General features: G+C 38.7%; 1 protein-coding gene across 1 annotated transcript; it reads left to right on the top strand.

Annotated features, from left to right (window-relative positions):
- Positions 1 to 264: 264 nt before the first annotated feature.
- On the top strand, positions 265 to 12664 carry snx30 (sorting nexin family member 30). Its single transcript, XM_014002381.1, is given in 9 exon segments — positions 265 to 721; positions 2583 to 2792; positions 4695 to 4805; positions 4895 to 5053; positions 5809 to 5998; positions 6462 to 6661; positions 8595 to 8684; positions 8971 to 9123; positions 9504 to 12664. Coding segments are annotated over 9 exon segments (1335 nt in total). The 5' UTR covers positions 265 to 577; the 3' UTR covers positions 9582 to 12664.
- Positions 12665 to 13745: the final 1081 nt, after the last annotated feature.

Here is a 13745-nt window from a genome sequence, read left to right as displayed (position 1 = left end):
CAGGAATGTACGTACTCTTCCTGGTGTTTTTACAAGGTAAATTACCTCATTAGCAAAAACTAGCTTTGAAAAAAAGAACACAGAAACATGTATTTTTGCTACACATTATGTAATCATATATTCCTTTCTCAAGTTGTGTTTTGTTAAATAAATTTACTAACATTTTTCCTTTGAATATTTATCATGATATTAGCTAAGTAAAGGGTCTTTTATTTTGAACATATTGTGATTAAAAAGTTTGAGTTTTAGTTTTGATCTAACTAAGTACTGCGCTTTCAAACAAACAAGACGTGTAATCCTTTTTGTGACCACGTTATTCATCTTTTTTTAATAGACAATCTTTAAAATGTCATCCATGTTTACATCCGGGGTCTTGTTGATTAACTTCCGGAGCTGCGCAAATGAGTCAGCTGACAGTTGTGAACAACTAGCGGCTGCACGGTCTCAGCAGAATAGACCCACAAAGGAAGAATAAATATCCAGCCCCCCCCGTCCCTGGAAACTCTTCGTTACTGTAACAAAAACCGGACAGCCACCAACCCGGATAAGCGGCCAAGTCCTCCCGCCTTCCGCAAGGATGAGTGTCAGCGCTCCGAGAGGCCTGGCCAGCTCGGGGCAGAAGCTCATCACGGAGATCCTTCACCCGTTGTCCGCCGCCGAGGAGGAGCAGCTGTCCCCGGGGCCGGACGTCAGCAGCAGCTGCAGCGTCGGGGAAGAGAAGGTAAAGGAGGTGCTGTGAGTTCACACYCAGGTGCTGCGAGACCTTATTGTTGGTCTGAAAGCAAATTCGGAAAGAAAAGTAAAGAACTTAAACTTCGACCTGGTTTCAGACAGGAGCATCCCCAACTTATTAACTCACTGTTTACGTTAGGATAACATGCTAGCTTCTTGCTTAGCCCCAGAAATTTTAAAATGGCAAAATTAAAAAATAAAAAAATAAAAACCAACAACTTATAAACCAAGCAAACAGGTACAAGTGTAAATGACTAGACTTTAATTACAATAAAGCAATAGCTAATTCAAAAACAGGAAAAACTGCGTTAAAATAATACTACTAAAATGCACACCAATTTATTAGGTATTTCAACGAGTTGTTTAAAGCAAGATGGACCAGACAAGCAGATGGACAACGCTGTTATTCTTCCTGGTGTAACAGCTGTAGCACTTAGTTTTGGTCCTGCAGTTAATTATTGCCAAATTAGAGATCCATTAAGGTCACATGCTTTGTGCTGTTCCTGTACTTTCTTTTCACTTCATCCCATAAAACTGGACATGAAGTCATGGTGCTGATTCTAGTGAAATAATATGTGAACATTTTTTTAATAGCTTTTGTTCAGACAACAGATATTTTCCCCCACAAAAAAGGGGGTGGGGCTGCAATTTTGTGGATTAAACTGGATAAATGTTTCCTAATTTATGGTTTTCAGCTAATTTATTTAGCATAAATAATTGGTGACCATAGGGTAGCACTAAAATAAGATMTTAGCTGCTGCAATAAGTGCCTGAATTCAGTTTTCAGTCATTATTTATTATATGTATTGTAATGCACTTTGTGTTACATTTTGCTTTATGAAAACTGCTTAATTAATCAAGTTTGATTTGATTGATTCTGCACAAAATTTACCTTCTGTGAAAAGGTTCAAATGGAATATAATGTTTGTTATTTTTCCCCTGTATTGTCCTGACAGTGTGTATAACAACACAGAGTTGGATTTCTGACCTGGTTGTTCATTCACAGTCATGTAATGATGCAGTGTGATGTAATTACCCGAACAGTGATTACCAGAGGAGGTTAGCACCACAGTGTTAAAAAAAAAAGAGCTACTCTGTCAGCAGGCTGTGTTTGTGTGTTTTCTGTGTGCGCAGCAAAACGTGGGTTTGAAGAAACCTTTGGAACCACCACAGGAACCAATAGAGACAAAGGTTCAGCTCTTCTTAAAATACGACAATAACGCTTTATTATCAGCTTTTGTTAAAAAAAGAGAAGCGGCTGAACACCAATACAGAGAGAGTTGTTTGGTTTCTAATGGATTCTTGTTAAACGTGATTTATTTGTAGATATATTTAAAAAAATAGAAGAGCAAAGAGGAGTTTTACATGCCTAAATTTTAAATTAATTATGGTTTCCGTTGCATTAAAGCACACCTATTTTTTAGTCCATTTCTCTCTACCTCCTATTATTTTGGCAGTCGGAGTGACAGGCACAATTGTGTGATTACAATAGCTTTAGCACTTATTTTGATCTGGTTTTTTTGTATACTTCCTATATAGTTTATATATCAGAATGTAGGTGTTGCATCAAAACAATGTTATATTAGCTTCATTATTTGCACCCTTCAAAATTTCTTCAAACAATTTTTGGTTGGATTGTTTGAACCTTTTAATTGGTTTTTGATTCAAAATATTTCCTGAGCTACTTCATTTTTCCACATCTCAGACAAACAGTTGGCACAGTCTTCCCAATAGCTCCACTGACAACAAAAAGCAACTTCATCAGCATCGATCCGATCTGCAGCTCCTTTGTGTGCAGCTCGTGACAACATGTGGACGTGATGTCACTGTGCTGGTTTCGTGTCTTCCAGCAGGAACCGGGGCTGACCAATGGCACGCCGGTTGAGATGTCGAACCCCGCCCCCGTGTCGCAGCTGCTCAACAGGCTGCAGCTGGACGACGAGCTGGAAGCAGACCCTCAAGACCCCGCGGAAACCCGCGACCTYTTTGTCACCGTCGACGACCCAAAGAAGCACGTCTCCACCATGGAGACCTACATCACCTACAGAGTCTCCACCAAGGTTAGCAATGAGCTGTTGTAGAGTTTATAACTAATTCACAACAGTTTTTAGTGGGTCTCCACTGTGCTCAGCTCAGGCACTAACACCATGTATTTATTTATATGTATTAGCTCAGGTGCTAACGTGAAAGCTAACAGCTGATGTTCCACTTCCATTAAGCAGCTCTGTTGTTCTCTAGTCACATTTTCAGTTACAGACTGAGTTATTTCTACATCCTCCTCTCTGTCAACGCTCCGGTTTCATTTGAGAAGGACTGATCGACAGTTTTTGTCCAAGATTAACCTTTAGGGTGGATAGAGTTCACAGCCGTGCACCGGAACACTTAAAGGGGCAATATAATGTGTTTCTCAGGCATATACTGAAATTCTATACCATAATAAAATAACTGTCACCTTTTAGATGTTATTAAAATGCTGTTTTTATGTTTAACATAACATCATAGCATGATATAAAACTCAAAGTTAATTTTACATGATGTAGCCCCTTTAATAAATGTAATCATTGGTTCGTTTTGCGGCATAAATAAAATGTTGCTGTCCGACCGTGTGACAATATATTTTATAAAATTGATAAAAACTAAACAATGTTTTTTAAATCAAATAATGTCTCATGTTAAAACTAGTCTGTGTTCCCTTTAAGGAAGAAGATCAGTAATTCATCTCTTGGGGGTGCTCTTATCTTCTTCAATCAGCTGTAGCTGCTGGTTGACAGAGCACAGTGACCACAGAGCTCAGTTTGTTCGTGCAGCAAAGAATCAGAGCTTTTGAGGCCTTTCTGTCGCTTAATGAAACCCAGATTAGAGGGAGACGGAGCTTGTAGCCTTTCACTAGTGTCATGGTGACAGCTGCCAAGCGCTCTGCGTTGCTGAGGTTCAGAGGACGCTCACTAATGCCACGGCCAAATATGAGCCTCGAGTGTTAATGGAAACCATGTGAAGGTGGGCTTTTAACACCAGAGAGTTAGAGTGTGTTCGTATCTGTGGCGGGTCTTTTGAGGCAATTTTTTTTTGTTTGTGTGCACTTTTCACTTTAAACTGTTTTAATCAATTTAAAGGGATCCATGGTTAGTTGAAACATTAGACTTTATTTGATAAACGTATATTTTAACTGTAAAACAGACTGTAAAAATACTGTAGGATGTTTAGTTTTTATATTTTTTAAACTAAAAGTTAAAAATATATTACAGGGATGGGGCCAATTTATTTACACTCAAAGCATTCTGGGTAAATGATGACATGCATAGGTCCTCGGTGCGAGGCTGCTAGCGAGCTATATCCACCCTGAAGGTTAATCTTGGGCAACATCTGACAATTGGCTCTTAAATGAAACCAGAGAGCGTTGACAGCGAGGAGAAGGTAGAAATGACTTAGCATGTAACTGAAAATATAGATGGAGGACCTCAGTTTAGATTGTTAGTTTGTCGCGCTAGCGCCGAGCTAATACGTATAAGGCAATATAGCGTCAGCGCTAGTGCAAAAGCTAACAGACTAAGCTGAGGTTCTTCTTCCATGAAGCAGCTCTGCTGTCCTCAATCTATATTTTCAGGTACAGGCTGAGTCATTTCTACCTTCTCCTCTCTGCCAAAGCTCTGGTGGATATAGCTCGTTAGCAGCCTCGCACTGTTGACCTATCCATGTTATCATTTACCCAGAATGCTTTGTGTGTAAATAAAATGGCTCCATCCGTGTTAAAATATATTTTTAAAAATTTACAAAACTAAACAGCCAACAGTATTTTTACAGTCATTATTTTGCAGTTATATATATATATATATTTTTTTTTTCAAAAAGTCTAATGTTACAACTAATCGGGGATCCCTTTAACAAAGAAAAATCAAAATGTTAAATCTGAGAAAAGACAAATGTGCAACTGAAAATCAAATCAAAGTGTTTTATTGTTTCAGACGACACGGATAGAGTTTGACCTTCCAGATTACTGTGTTCGTCGGCGCTACCAGGACTTTGACTGGTTGAGGARGAAGTTAGAAGACACCCAGCCGACCCACCTCATCCCCGTAAGTCCCACAAGCACCGCCCCCGCCCCCCCATGCTTTTCTAACAAGACGCTCCTCGGTTCCACCCTCCTGTCCTCCCTCTTGTCCAGCCGCTGCCTGAGAAGTTCGTGATGAAGGGCGTGGTGGATCGTTTTTCGGAGGACTTCGTGGAGACGAGGATGAAAGCTTTGGACAAGTTCCTGAAGCGGGTGGCGGACCACCCTGTCCTATCCTTTAACCCACATCTCAACGCTTTCCTGACTGCCAAGGTGGGACAGCTGCCAAACCTGGAGTCTAATAAATCACCGAAAGAAAAGTAGTCTCGCTGTTACATGAATGTAGAGCAGGAAAAAGCATTTTAAAAAGCAAACAGGACTTTGAGTCCTTTCAGGGAAATTAGGTTGTGTCTGTAAAACTACAAGGGTAAGACCTTTTATATTTAATAGATCATTGAGGTACATATTAAACAAACGAGATGATTTAGAAATGTCCTGATTGGACAGTTTAAAGTGTCCTTGACATGCATCTTCAAATACAAAAAGTCAAGAAAACATCTTTATATTTAAGAAAGTTGGAATAATACACATGATTTACCCATTTTGTCCCATAACTGGCCTATTTRCTTTTGAAAGTGAAACAGGAAGTGACATCGAAGGGGAACTATTTAACAAAGAAAAGTTTCTGGTCTTTGTTTATTGAAATGATWTTATTTGAACTCTGACACTTCATCTCTGATAGTGACTCAAAATAGTCCAAAGAAACATCAGATTTTTCTCTAGTCTGTGTTATTGTAGCAACGCTCTGTTCACATGAAGACATTCCCCTTTGACATCACTTCCTGTTATTCACAGGCAAATATCTCAACGACTGTTCATCTCAGCGACACAAAATTTCTTTTGCAATATTTTATGAATGTCCTCTTTCTAAAAATGCATTCATATGTATTACAAAAATTTGACATCTCACAGGCACTTTACCATGTGTTTGCACAGTAATACTGTTTGGGCTTTTGTTTCCTCTGCAGGACCTGAACAAGCGTCAGGGTCTGGCCCTGCTGACCAAAGTGGGCGAATCAGTGAAGCACGTAGCCGGTGGTTACAAGCTGCGGCCGCGCCCAGCTGAGTTCAGCGCCATGGGCGAGTACCTGGACACTTTCAGCCAAAAACTGGGAACTCTCGATCGCATCGCTCAGAGGATCCTCAAAGAGCAGTCAGGTACTGAGGCGAAAACTGTCGTTTTTAATGATGTATCGACTTATTTTTGATTCGGCTTTTGTTTTGTCAAATTGAATCTTTTAGTGTTTTATTAAAGTTGCTTGCCTGAGTTCATGTGCAGTATTTGCTTTAGTGGCTGTTCATGTCGAAAACAACCCTCAGACCTCCAGCCGGAGCTGATAACTCCACACATGCATGACAAGTGCTTCTGTAAATACCTGTCGTGTGAAATGCTCTCCTCGTGACCATCTGTCGGCGCTATTGACAAGTCAGAGGCGGTCTTGTTCTAATGTTAGAGGATGATAAGATTGGAACTCTGGTGACCCTGAGTCTCAAATGAGCTGACACGTGTGTTCCAGATGCTGAACTATCATTTCATCATCAAAGCGCCYATCTCATGTCGTCTGAGCTGAAAGTTTTGCTTTGGTTTGCTTTCCCCCCCCCCCATTTCCACCATCATCAGAGTACCTAACAGAGCTCCGGGAGTARGGAGCCCTCTATTCCAGCTGGGCAGGGTCAGAGGAGCAGCTGCAGCGCCCTCTGGAGGGCGTGGCTGGCTGTGTCACAACGTGCAGCGGAGCGCTGGAGGACACAAGTGACAACATGAGCCAGGACTTCCTGCCTGTTCTTAGAGAATATGTTCTTTACATCGAGTCCATGAAGGTAAGAGGCCATTCAAACTGAAACAGGCATATGAAATTCGAAGGAAAATAAGGATTTATCAGCTGTGTGTGCAGTATTGTTTAGAGCAGAGGTGCCTAAAATGGGGCACATGGACCAAAATTAAAACTATTAAGCAACCAGTGGTTGCTAAATCCTTGTAGCAGGAGGCTACATCTATTCCTAAGCCAGCTATTGATCTAATTAATGACAGGCCTTCCCCAGTAACTGAGAGGCCAGCACTGGCAAATGAGAAGGAGACTATTCATTTGCATTAGCATCAGAGAGGCTAGCGACTAGCATGGATAAGCTGGTGTTCGCATTGGAGAGGCTAGCGATTAGCATGGATAAGCTGGTGTTAGCATTGGAGAGGCTAGCAATTAGCATGGATAAGCTGGTGTTCGCTTTGGAGAGGCTAGTGATTAGCATGGATAAGCTGGTGTTCGCTTTGGAGAGGCTAGTGACTAGCATGGATAAGCTGGTGTTAGCATTGGAGAGGCTAGCAACTAGCATGGATAAGCTGTGTTAGCATTGGAGAGGCTAGCGACTAGCATGGATAAGCTGGTATTCGCATTGGAGAGGCTAGCGATTAGCATGGATGAGCTGGTGTTAGCAATGGAGAGGCTAGCGACTAGCATGGATAAGCCGCTCACCTATTAGACACAAACGTTTTTGAATAAAGAAACGTTTCTCAGCAAAAAATAGACCGTTTACTCTTCAACATGCAATCATGCATAAATATTAAGCATAAAAACATTACTGTGAAGCAGACAGCTTTTGTTACAACCTGAATTAGCAGCTGCATTTGCTCTCGTCTATTAGTCGACGACAGTTTTTTTTTTCTATGTAGCCAAAATATGAAAAAAGCCAGAACTATCAAGTTTGGGCTTTTTACAGTTTTTGACAGGGTATTAAATTAAGCTTCTCTATGTTGAATTAATATTTATAATATCATATACAGATATTTCTCATAATTAGGCTAAAAAGAAAACAAAAACAGTAGCCTAGGCATGCTAGTTGCTAGCCTCTCCAATGCTAACACAAATGAATAGTCTCCTTCTCATTTGCCAGCGCTGCCCTCTCAGTTACCAGTGCAGGCCTATCATTAAACAGATCAATAGCTGGCTTAGGAGAAGATATAGCCTGTAGCAATTGCTGGTTGCACAATAGTTTTAATTTTAGCCCTCATACTGTGCCAAAAAAAATTGGCCCACTGAACTATTTTATTTGGCCCACCAGCTGTTGCACTTGTTCCCATGTTATAATRGGTCATCTGCTGTAGAAACACTGTATTTCCACTTATAGTCATTCCAATGACCCAGTGACTTTACTCATGGTGCTGACTTTATCTTTGAATTATATTAGGATTAAACATGGAAAAATGAGTAACTACAAGAGACATTTAGATTAGATGTAGATTTACACACTTTATAAGAACACACATTCTCATATTTTATCAATTTATGAATGTCCCATGAGTCTTTCTCCATGTGCATGGGCTAAAAAAAAAAACAAAACTAAAAAGCCACTGCACTGGCTGCTAGCCTAATCAGAAAACATTAAAAGACTTACAAAGTACAAAGTATTTGCATTTCATGTATTAAATTATTGCATTTGGCCCACAGCCCTCAGAGAGATTTATATTTTGATCCTTCTGGGGGCAAAAGTTTTTGCACCCCTGGTTTAGATTCTGTTGCAGGAGCACGATGAAATCCGTCCCTACTACTGCAGTATTAAAACAACGTGATAAACAGAATTTGCAGATCCCAGTTTGTGTCTTTTTGCACATATTCAACATCATTTTAGAGGAAGTGCAGTTTAGAGTCACATCCTCACCGAACTCATGATTCAGCATAGCTGTTTTTGTTCAACCATTTTTTACTTGATTCTGTGAAACTACTCCSTACTTCATCATGAATGTTCTGTCTGTTTACAGAACGTTTTGAGGAAGCGAGACCAGAGTCAAGCAGAGTACGAGGGCCGTCTTGAAGCAGCCATTTTGCACAAACAAGAAGATAGAACACCCGTAAGCAAAACTGGATTTGTTGTCACTTCTGTGTCGAAAGTTTAAGATCTTATTTCATTTTTTTCATTCTAAGAAATCATTTAATCAAAATACCAGAGTAAATATTTGACAAAGTAAAATAAAGTTCTACATATTGTATATACACTATAAAATATGCCCTGTAAGTATCTAATGCACCGCTCTTTTCCAAAACACCTCTTTCACACAGACCCCTTTAATTCAGATTTCGATCTGACAAAATGTAGCCAGCCCCCCTGTAGCTGTAGTGTTCTCTGTGTTGCTGTAGATTCCAGTAGAAGTAGAGCGATGCCAGGACAAGGTGGAGTGTTTCAACGCTGACCTGAAAGCAGACTGGGAGCGCTGGCAGAGGAACAAGAGACAAGACTTCAAACAGCTTCTCACCGGCATGGCTGACAAAAATATCAACTATTATGAAAAGGTACATGGATTGTTGTAAAAAAAAATAAAAAAAAGAGTCCACATCTGAGCTTTTTAGAGTACGGCATCAACTGTTTCAACTAAATAAATGCCCTAAAGCAAATGTGTCAAGGACTGCAGGCCAAATGTAACCACAGGCTTGTATAATAAAGACTAATAAATGTAGTAATCTGAGCTTTGGGACCAGATCAAACAAATTAGCTGAGCTCAGACATTTTATCATTTGCAGGCCATTGTTTATATAGTTTAATAGAATTTTTAAATACAACTTAGTTCCCAGATTTACCTTGGAATTCTGGCCAACTTGAAGCAGCAAAATAAGTTATAAATTGTCCTTTTTTTTTTCTAGAATCATTCTTTATTTCTCTCATCTCTCTGCAGTGCCAGGCAGCTTGGGAGTCTCTCATAACTCTCCTCCAGGACAAACAGACTGAGGACAAAACAAGTGAGACGAACTGAAACCCGTTCCTTGCATTTCAGCCCATCTGTCTCTGTGCAACACTCTCATGCCGAGGGGAAACAACAACAACAACAACAACAACCAGGCAGCAGGTTTTAACTGCTGAACTTCCTGGTCTTCTCCTGTGAGGTGACTTTACAGAGAGAGGTCGTCGCCGGTGCAGAAGGAGGTAACCCATGGTGTGTTTAAAGACAGCTGGGAAAGAAGAGAAGCTTATGTACAGATCTTTATTTGTTATTTTTTTTGTCCTTTTTTTTCTATGAACTTTTTCTACTTCGAATTTTCATTTAACAAGTCTTGCCAATGCTACTTGTGTTTGTTTAACCACAGTCTTGGAGAGAAGCACTTTGGGTCTGCTCTCTGTTTTCACACTGAGCCAAATAAGAATAACCGTTGCAAAAATCAGCCTTTTTTTTTTTTACTTTTTACCTCTAAAAAGTTGGATCAGCGTTTTCCAAACAGTTACAAGAAATGTATCTTTCCAAGAAAAACTAAAAATAGGAGGCAAGGAGAGAAGTTTATGTTAAAGGCTAAGCGCAAATGTGGAGGTGAGTTAGTTGCACGTTTTTYAAAGTGCAATAGCACCACCTTGTGGCAAAACTCTTTTCATCCCCCCATTTACCACAGCTTTGTTGGTTTCTTTTAAAATACTGTTAATAGCTATTTATACTCATTGTATGTTGGAATTCCACTTCTTGTTTTCAAGCTAAAAAAATACCTCAGTCAGGAACGTTAAAGTAGGAAATGACCTGAAATAACCCCAAGAAAAATAAAGTCTGCTTTATTACATCTTTGAAACCTTAAAATAAATCTGTCTTACTGTGGGACTGGTGATTATTCACAACTTTAATATTCTACATATTACAGYAAAACAAACTGAGAAGAAAATAAGTTTGCATCAAAAACTATTTTTAAGATAAGTCGGTCCTAACTGTAACAGCTTCACTTAGTTATTTAACAGTTAATAATGAACATAATGGAGTCTGGAGTCCTGTTCAGTAAAGTACGGTTCAACCCACTCAGTGTTTGTCCTCGTCTGCAGAGCTGTGACTCAAATGGAAAACATTTTAAATTGGAGCAGAGCTGCAGGACATAAAACCAGTTAGTTTTCTTTGCTGTTTGTTGATAATTTGACTTTAATTAAGGTTAAAACACATTTGCTCCACTCGTATAAATGTATTCTTTTRGTGATGGCCACAAGAGGGAAAGTTAGGTTGGTGGGATTTTATTTTATTAATTTTATTCTATTTTTCCACTTCAGTTGAACTGCCTAGGCTTTTACATTTGGCCCAATGTAGCAAAGACCTGACCAATGGTTTGAGTTCAGGCTCAGGTCTGTGTCGGGACMCTAGCATCACATTTACACTTAATCTTTGCTCATTTCTGCCACAAATRTATTTCAGAGCATCAACAACATTTCTTTTGTAAGTTATAAAAAACATTTAGATTAAAGGTACTGTTTTGACACATTTTTGTATTTAGGTTGAATATTTTAAATACAGCAAATCTTATTTTATAAACCGGTGTCTCACTGGTGGGTCCGACTTCTGTGCAGTCAAATGTAAGAAAAGATTGGATGTCCACAAGCTGCTTGTTTGGCTGCTTTTAGGATTTTCTCAGCTGTCTTTTGTGTGTACTCATCTTTTTTTTTTTGTCCTTCACAAGCTTTAAAACCTTCTGCTTAATCTTACTGCTAATAGTTTTTGGCTATGTTTAATTCAGATGAAGGAAAGCTTTTTAGGTACCTCTGATCAGGAATTGAGGCAGCTAAAATAGAGGTTCTACAGATGCATTGATGTGAAAACGAAACAACAAAAACTGGATTAGATAGAGAAGATACCAGAAATATCAAAAATATAAAGAGAAAAACAGTCAGGAGTAGATATTTTGTGCTCTTACTGTAATAAAAGGACCGTTCTATTATGTTTTTGAAGTTTTCAGTTGTTTAGGTCTCAAAACTACGAAAGAGGATTAGGACCYCTGGAAAAAAGAAAGAAGAATTCTGACTTTTTTTTTTTTTCAGAATTAGGAAAAAAAATCAGAATTCTGAGATTAAAGTCAGAATTATTTTTTTTTCCAGTGGTCCTAATCCTCTTTTGTACAAAACTGATGTGGTGCACAACGAGATGTTTTCACCATACACTTTAAATGATACGGGACACACTGTTTGACTTTGTACATATTCTTCCCCATTTGACTCATAAATCTTAGAAAAAATCAAACCATTGGTGCATCTGTAGACCTCAGTTTGGTGCAAATGAAGTAAAAAGTTTTGGCACTATTCACACTTCGACTTGCTGAGTCTTTGTCGTACAAAAACACATGTAGAACTTTGTGTTGGTTTATTTTCATCTGCAGGTGAATATTTAAAAGGGACTGAACGTGTGCACTAACAGTATAAACCTTATGTAAGGAACGTTTATTAAATTGCACACTGAACAGAGGTACTGTTGAGGTTTCAGTGTGAGCCATAGCCGTCATAAAATATGTTCTATACTGTATGCCTGCTGATGGGTATTTTTGCACTAAACGTGTAGCTCCAAGATTGGAAATCTAATGACATTTCTCTCAGTTGCTTGAAATAAATGGCAAAGCTGATTTTTTTCCTTTTTTTTTTGGAAACATAAGAAATAAAAGCAGTGCCATCAGCAAAGTGAATCAGGGTGACTCTCCCTGCAGGGACGTCTGCAGCCTTTTTAGCTGGGGATCGTTTTCTTTTTTCTTTTTTTTTTATGTACAGAGCAAACGTTTCGAAGCCAAACCGTCTTTTCCTCCTGCAGAATCACACGTGAGGATAAAGTCTGACTCTCAGCACAGGATAAATAACTTAAACTTTTATGGAAGTCAGATGAACATGAACGTGTGAATCTTGAGTTTGTCTCTTTATTTTCTCTCTCTGTTCCTCCCCAGTGTGTACTGTTTACGTTCCAGATTGTACATTTGATTGTTAATAATAATTTGTTGTAATTATAAATAAGCTTGTATACTGATCTTGACCACATTTCCTTTTTTTTTTTTTTTTTTTTGAATATACTGGACCAATAATAAAGAGAATAAATGAGTTTGATATGTTTTTGCATTAGTTTGTGTACTTGTGTTTCTACAACTTTTAGTTTGCTTTACTAATTTAAAGAGTAAAAGAAAAAGAAAACTTTTTTAGCTGTTAAATTCCTTTTCTTGTGTACTTGTGTAATTCAGTCTCCTGGTGCTGCAAATATATCTCTATTTTATTTTGGTCATATTATGCAGCCTGTTTGGTTTTCTCTATTTTCTATGATATTTTCTGAACTATAACGTCAAATTATCTGTGACAGAATTACCAAATTAGCTCTGGACTTACCAACTACAATTTCCTCGTCTTAATTCTCTGGTTCTGGGTCAGACTCTGGCTCCAACATGTAAGGCTGGATGAACAAGTCTTCTGTTGCTGACATTTTTTAATCAAATTGTAAATAAAATGTTTCTGCAAGCTAGAAGTAAAGCCCACTCTCTCAAACCGGAGTGGATCGGTCTGGAAGCCAGAGGGGGGCGGGGCTTGAAGCACCTTAAAGGAACAAGTAACATAACCAGCTGCTTTGAGACACAGCAGAAAAGTGGTGAAAGATGGGCTGGGAAAGTTAGAATAAGGAGGAATTCAGACCAAATCATTGTAGTTCCACTTTATATAGACCCCAACTTAATGATATAAATGTGAAAAGGAAGGAAGCATGATATGTCCACTTTAGGAGTATAAAAAGTTTGCAGTGGAATAAGACAAAGATGTGTGATTATGAATCAAAAAATTTATTTACTTTTTTACAAATAAAAACACATTTACTCCAAAATTTACGTCCATCAGCTCAGGCCTTTGGTAGCAATATATAAATACATACGTACCTGTTACTTATCTGATATCGACAAGTGATTTATAATACCAGTACTTGAAGGGTAAGAAGTCTCTTTAACTAATACCTGTAGATACTAGTTATGTAACTATTAAGTACTGAGTTCAGACTAAATGCAGCCTGGTCCCTGTAGGTTCCAAACAAGTACTAGGTCAGTGAAAATACTGCCAGGTACGTACAGGTTAGATACAGTGGTTTGCAAAAGTATTCATACCCCTTGAACTTTTCCATATTTTGTCACATTACAACCACAAACATAAATATATTTCACTGGAATTT

The sequence above is a fragment of the Austrofundulus limnaeus genome, unplaced genomic scaffold (assembly GCF_001266775.1).
Source record: "Austrofundulus limnaeus strain Quisiro unplaced genomic scaffold, Austrofundulus_limnaeus-1.0 Scaffold13, whole genome shotgun sequence".
Classification (NCBI taxonomy): Eukaryota; Metazoa; Chordata; class Actinopteri; order Cyprinodontiformes; family Rivulidae; genus Austrofundulus; species Austrofundulus limnaeus.
The sequence above is the reverse complement of the archived record's forward strand: the minus strand, read 5'-3'. Positions and strand labels throughout refer to the sequence as shown.